This window comes from Eumetopias jubatus, unplaced genomic scaffold, assembly GCF_037043125.1.
Source record: "Eumetopias jubatus isolate StellerSeaLion01/CBP00866 unplaced genomic scaffold, mEumJub1_p1.0 scaffold_3, whole genome shotgun sequence".
Lineage (NCBI taxonomy): Eukaryota > Metazoa > Chordata > Mammalia > Carnivora > Otariidae > Eumetopias > Eumetopias jubatus.
The window spans coordinates 184,310,641-184,332,718 of record NW_028274809.1 but is presented as its reverse complement, the minus strand read 5'-3'; the positions used below and the strand labels follow the sequence as shown (position 1 = coordinate 184,332,718).

The 22,078-nt window shown below is 37.9% G+C and overlaps 1 protein-coding gene across 3 annotated transcripts in view; it reads left to right on the top strand.

Moving 5' to 3' along the window:
* The window catches only part of NALCN (sodium leak channel, non-selective), a 290,181-nt gene that overhangs the window by 77,858 nt on the left and 190,245 nt on the right, over positions 1-22,078 (top strand). For 2 of the 3 annotated variants that reach the window (XM_028112068.2, XM_028112067.1), the window contains exons 7-9: positions 12,645-12,787; positions 12,917-13,021; positions 18,087-18,173. In XM_028112068.2, the coding sequence (XP_027967869.1) occupies positions 12,645-12,787; positions 12,917-13,021; positions 18,087-18,173 (335 nt within the window). The remainder of the gene's footprint in view (positions 1-12,644; positions 12,788-12,916; positions 13,022-18,086; positions 18,174-22,078) is intronic. The other variant, XM_028112069.1, reaches the window with a different exon arrangement.

The window sequence follows — 22,078 nt, the reverse complement described above, 5'->3', positions numbered from 1 at the left end:
AGATTTAATATAAAGTTATAGTATTCATAATTGATAAAAACTGGAAGCAACCAAGATTCCCCTCCATAGGACACAGCTTGAGATAAACCGTGGCACATCCATCCCTACAATGGAATATTATTCAGCAATAAAAATAAATGAGTTGTCAAGCCACCAAGAGACACAGAGGAAACGCATATTTCTAAGTGAAAAAAGCCACTCTGAAAGGCTGTGTATATACCGTATGATTCCAACTATATGGCATTTTGGAAAAGGCAAAACTGTAGAGATAGTGAAGAGATCAGTGGTTACCAGGGGCTCACAGGAGGGGGTGAGGGCCAAATAGGTGGGGCATAATGGATTCTCAGAATGGTGAAACTAACCTCTATGATTCCGTAATGGTGGATACATAATATTATATATTTTTTGAGACCCTTCTAACTATAAAATACAAAGAATTAAACCTAATGGACTATGGATTTGACTTAATAATAACATTGGTTCATCAATTGTAGCAAATATACCCCACTGATGCAAGATGTTTATAATAGGGATAGTGTGCAGTAAGAGGGGATAAATAGGAATTCTCTCTGCTCTCTGCTCAATTTTTCAGTAAGCCTAAAAGTGCTGTAAATAAATGAAGTCTACTAAAATTTTTATAGTTAATTTATTACTATTTCTTCACATCCTTATTTCACCTACATAGAGTTCTGGTTTACACTGGAAATGCTGGACAAGTAGGAATATGTAGCATCTTGCTTCCTTAGTAACACAACTTTTAATGCACGCAAAATGTTTCTCAATCTTAGTATAATCTTAATAAATCTAAAATTGAATCTGTGACACATCCAAATACTAAACCTAACCCAGTCGAAAAACTCCATTTTTAAGCGTTTTAGTCTGAAGAGTTTATGGAAGAAAGTAGACAACAAATACAAGAAAAATTTTATGAATATTTTTGTGCACATGCATCAATGTGAAGATATTTGGCAAAAAATTCCCCATGTCTAGTTTTAATTTTTTAATAATTAGTTAATATATCCTATTAAGTTGTAACTATCCAACTATAATATTAGTATGAATTATATTAGAACATCTTCTTGGTTTTTTAAACTTTAATTCCAGTATAGTTAACATGCAGTGTTATCTTAGTTTCAGGTATACAATACAGTGATTCAACAATTCCATACATCACCTGGTGCTCATTATGACAAGTGCACTCCTTATTCCCCATCACCTATTTCACCCATCCCCCCACCTTCCTCCCCTCTGGTAACCATCAGTGTGTTCTCTATAATTAAGAGTCTTCTTTCTTGGCTTGTCTCTCTCTGTACCCCTTGTTCATTTGTTTTATTTCTTAAATTCCACATATTAGTGAAATTATATGGTATTTGTCTTTATCTGACTAATTTCACTTAGCATTATAGTTTCTAGCTCCATCCATGTCATGTCATTGCAAATGGCAGGATTTAATTCTTTTTCGTGGCTGAGTAATATTCCATTGTATATGTATACCACTCCCTTATCCAGTCATCCAGACACTTGAGTTGCTTCCCTACCTTGGCTATTGTAAATAATGCTTCTGTAAGAAAGGGGTATGTATATCCCTTTACATCAGCGTTTTTGTATTCTTTGGTTAAATACCTAGTAGTGCAATTGATGGACCATAGGTTGTTCTATTTTGAGGAACCTCCATGCTGTTTTCCACAGTGGCTGCACCAGTTTGCATTTCCACTAAGAGTGCACAAGTATTCCTTTTTTTCTACATACTCGTCAACACCTGTTGTTTCTTGTGTTGTTGAGTTTAGCCATTCTAACAGGTGTGAGGTGATATCTAAACTGTAGTTTTGATTTGCATTTCCTGATAAGTGATGATGAGCATCTTTTCATATGTCTGTTGACCATCTATATGTCTTCTTTGGAGAAATGTCTGTTCATGTCTTCTGCCCATTTGTTTTTTGGGTGTTGAGTTTTATAAGTTCTTTATATATTTTGGATACTAACCCTTTATCAGATGTCATTTGCAAATGTCTTCTCCCATTCCATAGGTTGCCTTTTAGTTTTGTTGATTTCTTCCTTTGCTGTGCAGAAGCTTTTTATTTTGATGTGGTCCTAATAGTTTATTTTTGCTTTTGTTTCCCTTACTTCAGGGGACCTGCCTTCAAAAGTTGCTACAAAAAGTTGCTACAGCCAATGTCAGAGAAGTTCCTACCTACCTATGCTTTAGTTAGTTACTGCCTATCCTTCTAGGATTTTTATGGTTTCAGACCTCACATTTAGGTCTCTAATCCATTTTATTTTTGTGTATGATATAAGAAAGTGACCCAGTTTCATTCTTTTGCATGTTGCTTTCCAGTTTTCCTAACACCATTTGTTGGAGAGACTTTTTCCATTGGATATTCTTTCCTGCTTTGTCAAAGATTAGTTGACCTACAAATTATGGGTTTATTTCTGGGTTTTCTGTTCTGTTCTATTGCTCTATGTGTCTGTTTTTATGTTAGTACCATCCTGTTTTGATTACTACAGCTTTGTAATATAACTTGAAGTCTGGATTTGTGATGCCTCCAGTTTTGCTTTTCTTTTTCAAGATTGCTTTGGCTATTCCAGGTCTTTTGTGGTTCCATACAAATTTTAGGATTATTTGTTCTAGTTCTGTGAAAAATGCTGTTAGTATTTTGATAGGGATGGCATTGAATTTGTAGATTGCTTTGGGTAGTATAGACATTTTAACAATATTTATTCTATCAATTTATGAGCATGGAATGTCTTTCCATTTCTTTATGTTGTTTTCAGTTTTTTTCATCAGTGTTTTATAGTTTTCAGAGTACAGCTCTTTCACCTCTTTTGTTAGGTTTGTTCCTAGGTCTCTTATTATTTTTGGTGTAATTGTAAATGAGATTGTTTTCTTAAATTTCTCTTTATGCTGCTTCATTATTGGTGTATAGAAATGGAACAGATTTCTGTAGATTGATTTTGTCCTTTGACTTTACTGAATTCCTTTATCAGTTTTTTGATAGAGTGTTTTGAGTTTTCTATAGATAGTGTCACACCATCTGCAGATAGTGAAAGTTTTACTTCTTCCTTACCAAGTTGGATGCCTTTCATTTCTTTTTGTTGTCTGATTGCTGTGGTTAGGACTTACAGTACCATGTTGAATAAAAGTGGTGAGAGTGGACTTCCTTGTCTTGTTCCTGACCTTAAGGGGAAAGCTCTCAGTTTTTTCCCATTAAGGGTGATGTTAGTTGTGGGTTTTTCCCATACGGCCTTTATTATGTTGAAGTACGTTCCCTCTAAACCTACTTTGCTGAGGGTTTTTATCGTGAATAGATGGTGTTCTTTGTCAAATGCTTTTTCCGCTTCTATTGAAACCATCATATGGTACTTATCCTTTCTCTTGTGATGTATGATGTTGATTGATTTTCAAATATTGAACCACCCTTGCAACCCAGGAATAAATTCCACTTGATCACAATGAATGATTTTTTTAATGCATTGTTGAATTTGGTGTGCCTAGTATTCTGTTGAGGATTTTTACATCTGGGTTCATCAGATATTGGCCTTTTTGTAGTGTCTTTGTCTGGTTTTGGTATCAGTGTAATGCTGGCCTCATAGAATAAATTTGGAAGTTTTCCTTTTTCTATTTTTTGGAATAGTTTGAGAAGAATAGGTATTAACTCTTCTTTAAATGTTTGGTAGAACTCACCAAAATCTTCTTGTTTTTTGTTTTATAGTATCATATATATTTTTAAATCTTTTTATTATAAATCATGGACATTTTATATTTATCATAACACAAATAAGAACTTTATTTTTATTTAAAGTCATATGTTATTTTTATTCATATTTATTGTAAATTAAATTTGGTTAATATCACTCAGCTATTTTTCTTCCTTCCCACTTAGACCTGATTCAATTTTAACATGCCTTTGTGAACAAAAATGTCAATTATTTGTTTCCAATTTTGGTTGATCTTTTGATCCTGTGCCAATTTACTAAGTCAGTCAGCCTTCCTATTAAAATCAAAACAAATTCTCACTATTGTGGCTATTCTGAGGCAGATGGACCAGGTTTAACCTTAGAGTTAATTCTCATTTTTCATTGCTTTTGCATGATGATACAGAGATATGAATTATGTGTGTCTCAAAATATGAAGACAAGAAAGTCTTGGTCCTTTTTTCTGAATACTTGGTTCTAATTTTGCATTATTATGAAATTCTAATGTCATAACTATTAATTCCCTAAAAATTAATGAAATTCTGGTCTTTTTGCCTTTATTTCTTTTGATTGTAGTTTCCAGTAAATTTTTCAAAGATGGGTGACAAAGCTCAAACACTCTAAAAGAAACCGTATTTTTGGCATGATATGTATTGCTTGCTTTTTGAGAAAATTAAAAGACAGCTAAATAACATTATTTAATACATTAGTGGTGACCGGGACATACCATCATTGCTGTATTCTATCTATGGGGAGCTGAGGCCCAGAATGGTTAACTGGCTGGCCCAATGTCAATAGATAAGAAGTAGTGGACAGTTTGAATGCTAGGGAAGGTAACTAAAAGCTAATTATGGCTAAGCTTAGTTTTTTAAAGTCAACTAACAGAAAGTGAATTTCCAAGAAATTCTTTAGATCTGAAGTCAAGGCTCCTCAAAGGCAGAGGGTAACAGGTCTCTGTCATGACCTCTCCTTTGCTGCTTTCATTCCCAGCCTACATGGAAATAGCCCAGCACAAGAGGCTTGGAGTGTTTTCGTTGGCATGTGGGCTAAGCGTCCTTGGAACTGTTCTACTTTAATACCTAAACTTTCCTGCCAGTGTCAGCATCCGGCCTTGTCAACACTTCTTTTTCCATTTGTGAATACTATAGTTAAAGCTTTCACCTCTCCTTTTCTAGAAGTATTTTATATTCAGAACTTGGAAGTTTAGAAATTTTCTACATCTGAAGAAATACATTTCAACTAAGAATCTTTATTACTTATTAAAAAAGTGTAACTTAGAAGATGTATATAAACATATACATGCTTTTTCCTATAGGGCCTTTGATCCTACTGCAAAACTTTAGTGCTGTGAGTGAGGTTAAGATAACAAAGTGATTTCACCAGTGAGGCAATGTGGTGCCAAATGAGTGCTTAACAGTAGAAACAAAACAAACCAAACAAACCAAACAAACAAACAAAAAAAACTAAGCTAAAGTTTAAGTCAAAAACATAAGGTTTATAAATACATTTTAAAACATTTAGAATAAAAGAAGTCCCTTTGTGTTTGCTCCGTGTTCTGGAATAGCAAATAAAAAGTGTTGTTTTGTTTTGCTCTTTTGACGGCCACATGGCAGTTCTCAGGCTGAATATGTATAGCTCATTAGATGAGCATGTCTATGAGTTCTGTGTAGATTATTGTAATCATAAGGTTACATCACTATCAGGCAAAAGACTTGAATTCATTATTTTGCGTCATATATATCTTAGTAAAATTAAACACGATTCCAAGGAATAGAAAACATTGTTCATAAAGGTTTTATTCATTAGAAAGGTGACATCATCCCAAGTAATTTAATTCTAGCTGGTTTATTGTTCAATAAACTTCTGTAATTCAGGATGGGCCTTTCTTGCTAATGCTGGTCTGCTGACCTGATCCACATTTCATGTATGTGGATACGTGTTCAGCCTTAGTGACAGAGCTTTATTACGTTGAACCCAGACGTCCACTCTAAGAATACAACTCTCTCCTTGGCATTTGCTTTTATAATAACCACTGTTGGGTAAAATGTATTACCACCACAGATCCAACTCTCGGGGTCTGAGTGTGCAATTCACGTGAAGAGGTAAACAATGAGGTGGCGTGGGGCAGTTTGGTGGGAGAAAGACATATTGTAAAAAGTTACAGTGAATCTCACAACTGACCGTTGGCTAAAATAGTCTAAATATGTGGTTAAAATGTGTGGGAGAGAGTTTATACCAGAAACGGGGGAAGTTGCCAGAGATGAAAAAGACTAGGAGCTCACCAAAACAAAAAGGATTTCAGTGTAGATTCTGTTGTCAAATATGACCCCAAGCTATGAGATGTAATTGAATTAGAGAGGCCGCCATGCTGTTTGAAATTTGGTCATGGCTGCTCAGATTCCACTGTTGAGACTTACGCCCACACGTGTCATGCACCGCTCAGCAGCCTTCCGTTTGACACTCTGCTTCATGGTCCCGAGAGCCCGGATCCCTGAATGTGGACCACAGATGAGTCCGTTTTCTTCTGTGTTTGTCCTTGAATGTAGTGAATGCCTCCTTTTGATTCAGGTGCGAAACTTGTAAAATGTGTGTGTTTGTGGTTTGTCTTGGAATAATTCAGAAAGTGCCACTATAATTTTTGGTGAGGAAAATTTTTGTGCCCACTTATTTCATTCAAAATATGTGATTTTTTTTTAAACTTAATTAATATACTTATAATATCTCATTTCGCAAATGAAAATATTCCCCTTGGGATGCGTGTGTGCACAGTCATCTTATAAAATTGCAGGAAGCAAAAAAAAAAATAAGATTTTTCTTCCAACAGAAAACTCATAATATTAATGTAATGGTAATATTGAGCTATCCACTGTGTGGCAAATACTTTCTACAAACAAATGATGTCTTAGGATCTAGGCTTTTAGCCTTCAACAATCTTTAGAGATGAATAAAATGTCAAATTCAAATGTAGACTATTGTAAATATAGTCCAGAAATGCATTTTTAGGTCTCTCCTTTGGCCTAAAATTGTTTAACCTCCAAACTGTCCATAATAAGCCAAAGGAGGAGAAATTTTGAGAAATCCCACAACTGTTCCATTTTCCCCTGTGTCAAGAGAGGAACTTCAATTCAGTTCAAAATACCTAATAAAGACAAATCATATGCGAGGCCCTGAGCTAGGTAGGCACCACAGGGCAGAGCTACAGAATCAGAAAGACTGTCAAGGTAAAAAAGTGGTTCTCAACCAGGGGCAATTTTGCCCCCCAGGGGATACTAGGCAATGTCTACAAGCATTTCTGGTTTTCCCAACTTGGGGGATGGGAGTGCTGTTGGAATCTGGTGAGTAGGGGTCAAGGATGCTACAGTGCACAGAACAGCCCCCCCACAGCAAAGCATTATTTTGTCCCAAATGTCCCTAGTGCCAAAGCTGAGGAACGCTGGCTAGAGCGTCACCGAAGCCAATGACACTTCAGGATTTAAATAACAGTGAATTCTATGTAGATCCAAACAGAGAGGACAACTTACCTTTGAGTGGCTTCAGTAAATTCCCCACTTAAGCTATGCAAAGCTCTTCTTTTCCTATTTGTTATGTGGTTTCATCAAAATATTGCTCCCTGGAGCAGTTCCAGAGTTTAAAAATAAAATTTCATTGGAGAATAAGTTATATAAATGCAGACATGACAAAACAAATAAATGCCAATGAAGCACCGCCCATCCCATCTTGAACAAGTTGTATTTCTAGTAATGGAAACATGCAAAGATCAAGCTCTTTATATGTGTTCTCTTATCTGATCCCCTTTCGGGACTGAATTTTTGGTCATTGCAACTGTAGTTGCTAAAAAAGGCATCCATTTGGAGTCTAGGATGGGGATTATATCCTTTCACAGTAAAATATACTGCTTAAGGGCAGATTATTGAATGCACTTTTAGATCACAGACATTCATGTGTAGTGGTAGAGAAACATATATCTTCATTCTCCCTTCCAACTGAGGGGGATGCTCAACCTAGAAGGTAGAAGAGGAAAAGTTGATCAGCTGATCTCCAAAAAGGGTGAGATCCAATCAAAGTTAGCCAGAGGAACAGAAAGAGCAACTTAGAAAAGTTGGAAGGAAACTGATGTTCTTGAGTAATGAGAATATTGTCATTGTGCCCCCCATAAGTGAGAATCTGTGCCCTGGTGGGAAGTGAAGACAGACAATGAGCTCAGTTTCATAAAAGGTACAACAGGCTGAATATGTTGAAGGACCAGATAAGAAGACAAGTATCTATAGCAGGATGACCTAGGTAGAAGGAGGGATGACTCACTCTGGAAGTACAGGGACCACTTCTAGACTCCTGTAGCTTGCTATGCTTTGCAAAGCTAAGAGCAGATTCCAGAGGGATGGAGCCAGAGCCAACATCCAATGGGATGGGTTGCCTGACCTGGGATGGGGCTGCCTCAAGAGGATGTGTGTTCCATATCACTGGAAGGATTAAAGTTCAGCAATGTTGCTCCAAGGATCCTAATATTGAGAGAGAGGATGGAATGGATGGTCCTAAAAGGAACCTTCGTGGTTCTATTGGGAATTCTGAGCATGGGGATAAAGGTTATTATTGTTCATACTAGGGCCTGATATACTTATTTATTCAACTGTCTCAAGGTTACATGACCAATTCTAACTGCCCAATTTTTTTCACAATGGATTGGGTATCGCCATTATTAGAAGAGCACCACATATATTTTGTGTTTGAAGAGGAGTCTGATGGTGGGACCTCACGTTACTAGCTTATTATTAGTTGTCACTACAATCTTGTGGCCCTGTTTTTGAAAGTTGAATGACTCAATGGTGATGTGTAACCTAGGACTAGAAGAAACAATAGGGAATATTCCCAGGACACAATTTATCACCTTTTTTATGGAAAAAGAACAGAAGATAGCCAAACAATAAATGTAATACTAAAGATAGTCAAAACAATGGAAATATATCTTTTTCAGAGCTATAAAAAAATCTGCTATTTCTCAGTACATGCAGCCTGTGGAAAGAAAATAAAAGGGTATTTATTTTCTAGATGTAGACTAATGGGTCTTCTCCACTAAATTCAAACCACCGATGGACAAGGTCAAGAAGGATGAATGAAATTAGAATTGATGAGCTGAGTGTTGTGATTTTGTTTCTTCTACAACTTGAATTTTTGCTTTAAGAATTTGGGGTCCAAGAATGTGGTACAATTCCAGTAGCTTCGCAGAGATATTTTTGGAGCAGGCCACATTGTTTTGCAGAAGGAGAATGCATTCTATCCCCACATGGTATTGTAGAATCATTATTCATTTAACAAAATGTGGTCTTTTCAGCTAGCAAGTTTAGTTCTATAATTAAAATGGACTAAAAGTATTCTGGGGTATATCTAGAAAAAATATTTTGTATGTATAATATATAATATTTTCTAGAAATTTCCCATGGTGGATCAAACAATAGAGGAAGACTTTTTTTTAAAATAATAAAAAGAAGAGATTTATTATAGGAATTGGGTCGCACAATTATGGAGGCTGAAAAGCTCCATAGTCTGCCCTCTGCATGCTGGAGACCCTGGAAAGTGAGTGGTATAATTCTTTACATTTTTTATTGTTATGTTAATCACCATACATTCCATCATTAGTTTGTGATGTAGTGTAGGGGAAGACTTTCTGGTTAGGATTTAGTATGGGCTTTGAAATCTATATATGTGTATATGTTTTAAGTGAATTTTGGAAAGTCAGCAAAACATAAAGTCAGTTGTAAAAGTATTCCCTTTGCTTCCAAATTATCTGTGCAATATTCACAGTGAGGAAGAATTAATACAAAAGCAGATATTTGAAAAAGCCTTCATATGTCTTAATACCATGATAATTGTTTGGTTTATCAGTAATTCTTGAGTGCTCACAATGCCAGGTACAGAGGTGAAAGATAGTTTTAACTTTGAGTGCTCACCAAGTTAGTTAGCTAATTCATGCTAGTGAGGGAGATAAATGCGGCAGCAGGACACAGGACACAAGATAAGTGAGGTGGCAGGTGCGAGCCGGGCTTCCTGGGAGGTCTGAGAACCCAGGGTAGCTTGAGGACAATGGCAGTGAGCAGGGCTGCCTCACAGGACTCAGCTAAGAGGACCAGAGAGAAGCATGGGGCGGGGAGGGGTGGGGGGGAGAGCAGTGTGTGCAAAGTAGTTTGAGCAGCTCTAGTTTTCTTCCTCAGTGTTGTCCACTTACCAAAGAAAATAAGATGATCATAACCTTGATTTTTATCAGTTTAAATGGTGGCAAACCATTGGGAAATCTTTCCAAAAGGGATTTTCTTTTCATACACTTTGCAAAGTCAGGAGCAGAAAAGTGACGAGGAAGGTCTTACCCAATTGGGTTTGCTCCTGCAACTCTTAGTAGCTTCTTCACAGCCTTTGATAGAGGGTAGCTCACAGGTAGGGGAAGCACTTCCTTCAGTAGTCAGCATTGCTCTGGGAGTTTTTTGGTTACATTTTCACAAATGTCTCATCTCTTTGTATCAACAAACCCTGCTCTTTGAGCCACATGGTGGGTTTCTACTTCTTTCCCATTTTTGTGTGTCAAAATAGGAAAAATGAAGGAAACTCTTCAAGATTAGAACATATTATTTTTTTACTTACTCCCAAATAGCATATTCCCTGTGGATTTAATAAAGAAGGACCTGGCCAGTTATTGGAAGGGTGATTCAGTGTTCCTCTCAAATTTAACCTTACATTGACAGTGCTCGTATTTTACCTGTAAATGCTCAATTGGTAAAACAATTAAGCTTTAATAGTTATTCATAATGGATTTCTGTAGCCACATTTCTGTTTTAGTTCGAATAACTAGAAGAAAATAAGGGACATAAATGATTTGTTTTATGTGAAAATTGTCTTTCATATGCAGTCCACAAAAGCAAAATGTTGGACATTTTTAGTACATATAAATCATTGATGAAAAGAATGACTTCTGTTTTCTTTTGGCGTTTTATTTTTTGTGCATGCTGTTCTTCTCTGAATCTTTTCCTTAAAAGCCATCTTCTTGTATGAGGTTCTCAGTATGCTATATCCTTAGCCACCATAGTTCCTAAGGAAAGATAAAAGGACTTCCTTCAAACTAAGGATGGTAAGAGAAAAAATACTCTCTTGAAAGTCCTGGTCTGGAGCAAGAGAAAATAAAAGTAAGATGCTAAAGAAAAAAAGAGTTTAAGATTTGGAACCTGATGGTGTGGGTTCAGTTTCTGGTTCTATCACTTTCTACCCCCGGCAAATTCATTAACTTTGTTTTTCTGTAAAAGGATGTGATGGATAATACCTGCTCTTATACACACCCACCCACCTACCTGCCTCATTAGAGATTTCCTTAGCATTTAAATATGTAAAAGAGCCTTGATGCCAAATATGATTTACAAATACTAGTTGTCGTGGCAACAACTTTTCACTGTACAAATATGATTATATGAAGTTATGTTTCATGTACAGTACTTAGCATAATAGGCACTCACTAAATGAGAATACGCTTTCCTTCTTTCTCAGCTTTTCTTTCAGAGCTGCTTCTGTTCCATTTGTCCCCATTTACCACTAGGCTTTTCTGCTGTTCTACACACTTTGGTTCGTTGATGCTGTAATTATTCTTCCTGCATGCACAGGCTCAGAGAAACAGCTGGTCACCAGCCAACTTTAGGAACCCCCTTCTTAGTTTGGCCATCTAATCGTATACATATTCTCGTTTTAAGCTTCTGTGTGATTAGAACATACCTGGATGGATAATTAGTTTTATGTCCTGTAATAACCTGTTTATGACAGTGGAATCTCTTGGGTGCAAATGTTTATAGTTCTGTGAATAACAACATGTATCGTATTTGTTTTACAAACAACTTTAATTCAGCACTCTACTTTTTACTTAGGTGTTCTCGCACAAAATCACGTTAAGCAATTATTTTCAATTTGTACAATAACAGTACTTAAAATTTATTCAGTACTCACCATGTGTCAGTGCTTTACAGAAATGAAATTATTTAGTCTTCACCACCCTGTGAGATATTATTTACCCACTTTACAGATGGGGAAAACAAACCACAGAAAGGTTGTCAGGAGTCAGGATATCGTCACAGTTAGATATGCAGGGCCTCTTTCCAGAATGCCTGGGTTAATTCTACTTCCCCTATTATTATCTGTGCCTCCTTAGATAAATTACTTACTCTTTATGTGCTTCAGTTTTCCCATCTATAAAGTGGGGAAATAATCACACATCCCTCATAATGTTACGAGAATTGAACACTGTCTTTCCCCCAAATGGCATTTTAGATTCCCTGAACTATTTCAAAGATCTGTCTACATATATCTTGCTTTTCTTTCTTCCCATCATCAGCAGTAGCATTTCCAATGAGATAGTTCTCCCAGACAATACAAAGTGCTATTTGATGATTTACTGCCTTACATTTCAGGGTTCAGTCAACACCATGGAATCCGAAGACAGGCTCCATCATATTAATTTTTGGAGCCCTAGGAACTTTAGTGTCCCTCTGAGAGAGTGACTTCAAATGAAACCCAGTTCTCAAATTTATTTCATTTTGGCGGAAACAATAACAAGCGCTTTCAGCACACTCAAAAGTGTTAAGCCCCGTGTGGCAAGCTCATACTGTACACATTATTTTTTATTACAGCTTTACTTGGTTTGAACGTTCGTTTCCTTTCCAAGCTCTTAGATGCATTTAACAGCTAAAGATAGAACATAAAGTTATTTTATTGCTTGTGAAATTGCCCTGGCTTGAAGTCAGAAACAACTTTATCAAAATCCTAAGAATCAGTGCAATCAAATGTTGTGTGTGATTTCAGTCTCTTTAAAAGAGTTTTTGTCATTGAGAAAATGAGCATGGATAAATATTGATTGTTTTTCTGAACAGCGTTTCCCCATTTCCCAAGCCCGTGGTAACTCAGTCTGTTCTCTCGTGTCCTGACAGGAACCAGCATATTCACGGTGTACGAGGCTGCGTCCCAGGAAGGCTGGGTGTTCCTCATGTACAGAGCAATTGACAGCTTCCCCCGCTGGAGGTCCTACTTCTACTTCATCACGCTCATCTTCTTCCTGGCCTGGCTTGTGAAGGTACCGCAGAAGCTCTTCCTGATAAAATCTGTGTTTTCCGGCCGTTTCTGCAGATCTCTCGTTTGCTTTCTGTTGCCCTCCGCTTCCTCATCCCGTCTTTAGTAAACGTGGGTTGTGATTTTCTTTCAGAATGTATTTATCGCTGTCATCATCGAAACATTTGCAGAAATCAGGGTACAGTTTCAACAGATGTGGGGATCGAGAAGCAGTACTACGTCAACGGCCACCACACAGGTACCATATGGGGGGGTGGTGATGTCCTTTCCTACTAGAACACGGACATATCCGGCCCCACCCTCAGTGGGCCTTGATGGAACTTGGGAAAGCCCTCTGATGAAGGCCTTCTACAGTCACGCCCATGGATGGAGCTATTCCAAAATGCTGGTGCAAGGACCCAAGCCCAGACCAACCAGGTCAGCTTTTCTGGGTGATAGGATGGATTCGATATAAAGCCAAGATTGTCACCACATTTACTAGGTACTTTTGATTTGATTTGGCCATTATAAGTCTTCAGAAAGCTTACAGATCAAAATGGAAACTGTAGAATTTCCCATTTTTATAAATATTTATTCATGTAATTGAAAACCAATATAATGGCCTTTATGTATAGGGGTAGAATTATTTGGGGAATGTAAAGTATATTTCATTCAGAACGAGCCAATCACAGTATGGTAAATTATGAAGAAGACTCCATAATGCATACCTGTGATTTTTGAGGAATCACTATGTATTCAGAAGGGTGCCCCTATGCTCCCAAGAAATTGGGAGTGCCCTAGAATTTAATTATAAGTATCAGGGCAGTTATTACATTGAAGGGCAATCCAGATCCAATGTTTTTGTTTTTAATTTTGGTTTGGTTTTGTGTGGGGGTTTTTGGGGGGTTCTGTTTTTTGTGTTTACAAAGAGGCGGGGAAGGTTTATATATCTTAGTCTAATTTGAATCTTTATAAAAGAGAGAGAGAAAAAATTCCTGAATCAAGAATGAAATGATTTTAATGCTTGTGACTATTATTTTAATGTTCATTTTTAAGAGAAATTTAATATAACTTTGTGAATAGTTTAATAGGACTTTGTAAATAGTGGTCTGGGGACAAAGGTATTTGTGAAAGAGCCAAAGTAAAAATCTTACTCTGAAAATCTTCAAATTGAACTTTTATTAACTATATGTTAAAAATGCTATTAAATGTGCTAATATCTGAAAAAGCCCTATGCAGCATCTTTATGGTGTTGTGAAAGTTTGAATCATCTGGCCAACTCATTATAGATGAAATAGTATTAATATTATTCAGTTCTGGCAAGCAACCATTCAAACTTTCATGAAAGATTTTTTTAAAGTTATGAAGTTATATCACAGATGACATGTAAAAAAAAAAAAAACAGAACACCAAGTTTTTATTTCTTCTGTCATCTCCTCCAGTGAACTATGAGAAATAATAAAGTTCCAGGTCCATTCTGGTCTGTCCTTTAAGTCAGGTGACAACCTCTGGAAGGTGTGTTTTCTGCTATCGACATTGAGAACTAAATGGAGCATAGATCTATGAACTCAGCGCAGAATTTACATCCAGTGTTCCTGAGAGATGACCTAAGATGTCTTTGAAACCACATCATGCTTATTCAGTAATTTGTATTTATAAAGCCACAGCTGAAAAAGTAGTGTTGGGAAGCTCCCCCAAATCAGCCAGTAGTTCTAATAGAAAGTGAAATGCGAAGGGGATGTTCAACAAAGTTGTGCAAAATGATTTTGATGCAAGATTGTACTTAATCAGGAGGACTACGTTGGTAATTCAGAGGTAATGCGTCTAGGTATTCAGCAGAGGTAATCACACAGAGGATCGTGAAAAACCTTCATTAAGAAAAATACTGTGGCTGAGGACCTGGTTACTAGGCAACTGGAGCTCCAGCCTGAGCCTCAGTAGAACAGCACTCGGGGTGCCTGGCAACAGGCCCCGCCCAGCCCGTCGCCAGCCACTAGGCGAGTGGCCCAGAGGCTTTAGTGTCTGAGGGAAGGGGGGGCATCATTTCCTGGGGTTCTGTTACATTTGTAAAATCTGACAGAACTCTGTGCACAAGGGCCTCTTATTGAATAGTTTAAAACACTAAATCATTAGTTTCTAATTGTAATAAAACAGGTAGGCATTAAGGAAATGAAAACAAAGGTGGTGACTGTGTTGCAAAGCACACAGCTTTTCAGTAATGGTGACACTTCTTGCCAGTCTTCAGCATGTGGAACATTTGCAGTTGTTCTATGTTAAATTATCCTCACAGAAGAGCCAAGGGGGTCCCAGGCTTGGTGGGCTTGGTGGTGTCTTTGAGTCCATTGACTTTTCCAAGAGGGCTGTGTGTTTAGAGAGAAAATTATACATATTAACGGGATGAAGAACGGGCTTTCTGAGATCTTAGGCAGTTTAGTAGGAATTGGCTCTAATATGGACGGTTCAGAGGCAAAAGAGAACCAGTGATGAGAGGTTCCCAACTAATGGGAGGTTGTTTTTTTTTTTTTTTAATTTTAATAACAAAGCAACCTGCCTTCGAATCACAGCATCGAAACACATTACAGAAAAAAATAATGCCAAAGGACTTGTGGGGACCGTAATACAACATGTAACAGGAAAACAAAGAGAAAATGAAGTGGAAAATTTCAGAGTGGTAATCATTAGTTTGCATGAGCTCTTAAGGGGGTAGTGGCTTTCATACCTGCATAATTTTTAGCATGGGTCACTGTTGCCACCAGCTCAGTTAGCTGTTGGGTTAAAGGCCAAGAGACTCATTCATCTGTGATACAATGGTGCCTACATCAGTCCACAATAGGCCTACCCCTGCCACATGTGGGCAGGGGTATTGCCCCAGAGCTGGATGTTGGGAGGCACAGACGTGTTACTAGAAGATGTCCTGGACTTAGCATTTCTCTAGCCTAGACCTTTATTCTCACTCCTTAGTTGCTTCACCTCAGACATCTGTCACCAGTCATGTGGTCTTCCCATCTACACTGATTCATGGTAGAGATGAGCTTATTTCACTTTGCCTGGAGAAGAACTGAAAGAACTGTTCAACTTTAGGGCCACAAAGTCTTCGTTTTATACTGATAAGAGACTCAAGGCAGGCTCTGGCAATCAGTATGTATATACAAATTATGGTCCACTAGGGTCATATTGAGGGATATGGAGAGACAGGACTTGAGCCCTGAGGATTCCTGGATTTGAATATCCTGTTTTCTACCTCACATAATTGTTACATTAACCAATCTAAATGTTGTCTTATAATTCAGGGGACTAAAGAGAAATTAGACATCGAACATGTCTGCATTTCCTTCACTTCATTTTATACAAAGAAGTGACCTTGAGAGAACAATTTTACTAACAATTAAATTGATTCATTTGATTTTGGTCAACTGGAAAAAAATAATTTAACAGAGAAAATTAGTCTGCTACTGATCAAAGCAAATATATGCCCCAGGGATCCTTTGTGCAATGATAGGATGCATGTACAGAAGATTTTTAGCTAGTGACTGACAGGATTGCTTTTGTCTTTTCTCCTTAAAAGGAGACACCCAGAATTTTGACAGGAACTTTAAAAGGCACTTTAAAAGGTTTTCATTTCAACCAATGTATGAATTCTCAGAATGAGCCTATTCATGGGGACGTGCTGGATTCTACCACTGAGAGTACCTTTCAAAATTCATTCTAAAGGGAATCAGAATCCTGTACATAGCACCTAAGAGAAACAGTTTGTAATTGGTATCTTGGATCAAAGAATCTTTGGGCAAATATGCACCTCCGTTTTGTCATTTAAAAATACTTATATGGTATATATGGACAAACGGTAGCTACACTTGCGATGAGCACAGCATAATGTAAAAATAAGTCAGGATAATGCTTCATGAAATAATTAAATTGAGCATATGTGTAACAGTATTTTGTAGAATGTCATGTAGTGGGTGCTCTCTGTATATGTTGGAAAGTATGAAATAAGTAGCATACTTGGCAAAGAGCCCTCAGTGCAATCTTTGGAAAGTACTGATTCTAGGACGCATTAACATCTGATACACCATTTTTCTGAGTGGATCTTTGTAGGTTGGCATTGTTGAGAATTCCCAGTTTAACCATTAAAAAAAATGTTTTCTAATAAAAAAATACATATTAAGGTCTATGAATTTTGGCACTTGTCCCTCACCACCTCACAAGTTTTCTTTCTACAAATGATCTACTGCCTCTACTCCCAGGAATCTTAGGTATGGGATCTTTGCATTATCTCATATTTCCATCAATAATTACCCTTTTGAACACAGACTAATGTGAGGGCATGAATAAGTATGGCAAAGAAAATATTTACTTATGTGTGTGAAACTGTGGTCTTGGACAGGAATAAACCTAGCTTCTAGTTAGTGTCTTAGAAAAATAAAAATCCTTAATTCCACCTTATCTCACTTTCAACCACACCCCTCCCCCTACACACACAAAAGGAATTGGAAAGAAAATATACTAGCATAAAATATTTATAAGTGGGAAATGTCTTCCATTTGGGTGTAATATTGACAGATGACTAATTTTTGAGGGAGTAGAGTATGCAGTAAGATAATAACCCAGGCATTCAACAATCCAGCTATCCCATTCAATGAATATCAGATTTTAGTATCCTATACCATTGTGAATTTTGTCACTTATGTAATTTAAGACAAAACACATAAAATTTTTGCTGAGCAGATTTATTTGGCATCATTAAAATAATCTCACAGAGTCTACTAAGTGATATGTCAGTCTTCTACCATTAAAATAACCAGTCTCCTTCCCTGTGCCACATGCACAGTTCTTCTGTTATTCATCCTGAGAATATTTTTCTGTTGACACAGTGAGGAATGTCCAGTAAATAAAGATAAAAATTCACCACTCCCAGTCAAAAACACACCAGACATAATGCTTTGGAATTCTAATTTTTATTTTTTTCCCCAGGTCTAATATGGAATAATCCCCAATATATTGGGGATAAAATGCGTCCTATCAAGTCTCGTTGAGAAGAATATTTGGGCAATTATATGCAAAGCACATGTAAAACAGAACCTGATGCATAGCAAATGCTCAGTAAATGCAGGCTAGCGATTGCCATTATTCTTATTATGATTATTATTCACTTAAGTTTTCTGTGTTCCAGTGAACATAATTGGAATGACTCAGGTTCTAAATATAAACCCACAAAAAGACAAATCTTTGATAACATAAAAACGGTAGAAGCTGGAGACATAAAGTAGGAGTTCATGATGTTCCGTATTAAGTGTCTCTGACTCATCTCCCTCTTTGTCTTGAAGATGTTTCATGAAGATGCCGCCGGTGGATGGCAGCTGGTAGCTGTGGATGTCAACAAGCCCCAGGGACGTGCCCCAGCCTGCCTCCAGGTGCGGTACAGTACCGTTTTTAAAACTCACCCAGCAAAAAAGGTCTGTGACTTCTATTTTATACAAGGAAGTCCACTGCTCTCCAAACTCTAGGTCTGTCCAAGTTTATTGTCCTGGGGTCAAGGACAGTATTTGACACCATTCCGTATTCCCAGGACCCACCTTTTATTTATTTATTTATTTTTTTTTTTAGATACACGGCAAGGATTTGGTCAATTTCAAGTGAATGAAAGCACACAAGTAATAACATCATGCCAGCAGTATTAAATCAGTGAAGAATTTTGTTGTCATATTGGATGTTACAAAAGTATTCTACAAAGGCCTGAATTATTTAAGGGAGGGCAGTCACAATCACAATTCACTTAATTGAGTACCTTACCAAGTACCTGGGAAGGAATATCTTTAAGAGGTAGTCTGTTCGGCATCTGCAAGCTGAGCAATGTGACATAATAGAGCTGCTTCCCTAACAGGTGCACCTGCAGCAAACACAAGGCTCTGGGATTGCACGTGGGTTCCAAGGTCCTGGGAAGTGATCAGGGGATGTCCCATTGGGTTTCGGGCCTGCGGATTTTTGGACTGCCCTGAGCTTTACTTAAAACCCAATAAACTCCTTCTTTGCTTTAAGTGGACTGCACTGGCACCTTCTCGTGCTTTGCCCCCCTCCCCGCCCCTAAATATCAATAATACTTACTCAGAACCATATCACCTTTCCAAAAGCAGCATCCCTCCCACTCCACCTTTCACTCTGTCCATTTCCCTACTCTTTATAAGGGTGAAAAGTCAAGCCACGCCATCCTAGGGACTGAAAATTGACTCTTCCTCCTGGAGAATTTTATTTTCTTCCCTCTGGTTTTCAGTTACAAATCCTCTTCTCACAAGGGACTGATTTTTATAGTTGCTTATGTCCGTCCCCAAAATTCGGAAAGGCTTTGTCATCTGCTTCAGGATTAGAACACACCTTCTTTCTTTTGGGTCATTCTCTAGGTGGGGGCTCATTGTGCATTTCAAGGATTGCTACATGAGAAGCAAAATATTGTACTCTGAACCATTACAGGGAGCTACATTCATATGGCCTTTTAATCATATAGTGATTTGTTCCTATCCGTTAAAGGAATGGCGAGGAAGAGTTTACAGTGAATATTGACGATACCTAATATTATGCTGTGGCTCTCTCTCCGTTGTATATTGGATGTGACAGTCCTAGTAGTCAACTCCTACAACTACTTCTAGTATTACCATTGCTACTGGCGGTAATAACAATGACAGCAATTGTAGCTTCTTGCCCAAAATGCACTTTCACTCACTCAGTAATCCATCGGCTGCTATTTACTGATGCTCAGAGAGTCCCGACCAAGAAAAGCACAGCCCCTGCCCTCGTGGAGCTTACTGAAGGGGTACTTCAGGGTGAGTGGACAAAAACCAGCATTGAACTAGCAATTGCAAGAGCAATGAGGATTTCAAAGAAGTAATGCCGGATGCTAGGGGAATACACATTTTGGAGTCCTCCCTCCTCCTCAACCAGGTCAGGGAAGACCCTCACTCGGTACAGCCCAGTGATGGAGAAAGACCAGCATGCTCCCTCAGCCTTCGTAGATGAGGAGGTGGAGATCCAGAGGGCCTGGGTGAGCTAAAGTTGCACCTCAACCAAATGGAGAAGCCAGGACCTACACCTGGGTCTTCCGGTTTCTAGTCCCATGCTTTATCCAGTGCGGGGGGAAAATATGCCAAGGAAACATGAGTTTGTAATAGAAATAACCAGGCCTGCTATGAGTACCAAATCAGAGTCTGACTGGGGCCCTGAATACATTGCTTAAAAGGTATCAAAGGGCGCCTGGGTGGCTCAGTCGGTTAAGCGCCTGCCTTCAGCTCAGGTCATGATCTCAGGGTCCTGGGATCGAGCCCCACATGGAGCTCCCTGCTCAGCGGGGAGTCTGCTTCTCCCTCTCCCTTTGACCCTCCCCCCTGTTCATTCTCTCACTCTCTCTCTCTCTCAATGAATAAATAAAATAAATCTTTAATACCTATATAAAATACTTGTGAATAGATGCCTCAAGGTTGCAATCTGGAATTAGAAAGCAAGTTAGCTTCTTTATCACAGAGATTTGAGATGGCAAGAGATAAATGACCAGGAGAGTGTAATGAAGAGACAGAACTATACAGGGTTATAGGAAAATGAAGGTCAGTGGAGAGGTGGGTAGATGTTAGGCTAGAATTATGTCAATGTGGCATCCAAGAGACCTGCAGATTAGACATGTTTGTGAATATGGTGGCATGCTTGGTAAGTTTTATGAATGATGATACATATGGTTTGAAATGAAGGTGAATAAAGTCTGACGTTTGTTCAACTCAGCTTTTACATGTTTGGTTCTAAATCAAGCTTTCCAGAAGAGCCGATGTGAACGAGTACAGATGCAAAGTGAGATGGCCAAGGGATTGATCTGTTTGTAGTGAGCATGAGCCGTGAATAGAGAGAGTACATTTTCATGTCTGAGTGAAAAATTGATTAACCACTCATCAATTAATTAAAAGAGAAAGAATTAAGTAAAGAAAAAATATTTAAAATAAAACAGTCATGAAATACTCATTGGCTTTTACTAATGATTAATGCCATCTAAAGCTAGGTAACAAGGAAATTTTCATCTGAATCATCCACTCACTCCTGTCTAGAACTATAATGATCTCTCACCCTCAAGGACAAACAGTAGAATATATCACTTCTTTTTATTTTTAAAATGGGCAAAATGTGATATTACATAAAACATACATTAAACCATAGAAATGACATTAAAACATAAGTATTTGCTTTAAATTCCTTCCAGCTTATCCTCCCTTACCCCCTGCCAGAGGTGGCCTAGAGGTCAACAATAAGAGCCAGTTCTTCTAAGACCCGTTACTCCTGCATTTACTCTGTGTATCTCTTACAAAAACAGCATTTCTGCTTCCGCGAGGCACTGTCATTTTTCCGTGTTTCTTCTTTCTGGAACACTCTCCTGTCCCACTCAAATTCAGCTCAGAAGTCACTTCCTTAAGGAAGCCTTCCTCAGCCTCAGAGAATAGGGGATCAGCTCCCCTGGTTGCATATTTCCACGTCATCCTATGCTTTTCTTTTGTGTTCGTCATAATTTTCATAAAATAAATTAAAATGGTATAATTCATTATTTAAAGTCTGTTTCTCCAACCAGAGGAAACTCAGTGGCAGTAGGGACCACAGCAGTCATGGTCACTGCCAGAATGATTCCTGACACATGGAAGAGACTCAGTTGGTGTTTACCAAACAAGAGAACAAGAAAGTGAAAGAAGGACGTAGAACCTTCCTGGCTTGTGCAAGTACTCGTTTGTCTTCTCGTATAGAAGCAGCTCTATTTGTCCTCTTGGTCTTGTTATAGGGGACCAGAAATTGAGTGGGTGATGGCAATAACACTATTTCTATACAAGTGTTTATTTCTAAGTCTAAAACAAGCAGTACATTGAGATTTGTTTGTAGAAAGTACCCATCAAAGTTGGATAATGTTGGATGCTTTTGTCAGCCTGTCTCTTGTCGAACATGGTGACAGAGGCTCAACAGGACCTAGCCATGACTTCTGTTATTTCCCAAGGCTGTCTGAATTCTTTTTAAGTTCTTCAGCATGCGAAATAAATAGGTAGGAATTTAGAAATGTAGATTTAGGAATAACGTAGTTGAAAAGAACCAAAACCAATTCCTATCTCAACCAAAAAAGTCAAACTTATTGGAATGAAGCATATAAATAGCTATAATTAAATTGACTCAGTAATTTTGCCATCACTGAAATAAATCAGAAAAATGAGGTATGAATAAATATTTGAGAGTTGGGAAACTGGTCATCCAGAGTCCCCATCTGAGTATTAAAGGAATGGTTGATGTTGTCCTGAGAGTGGAACTTTGT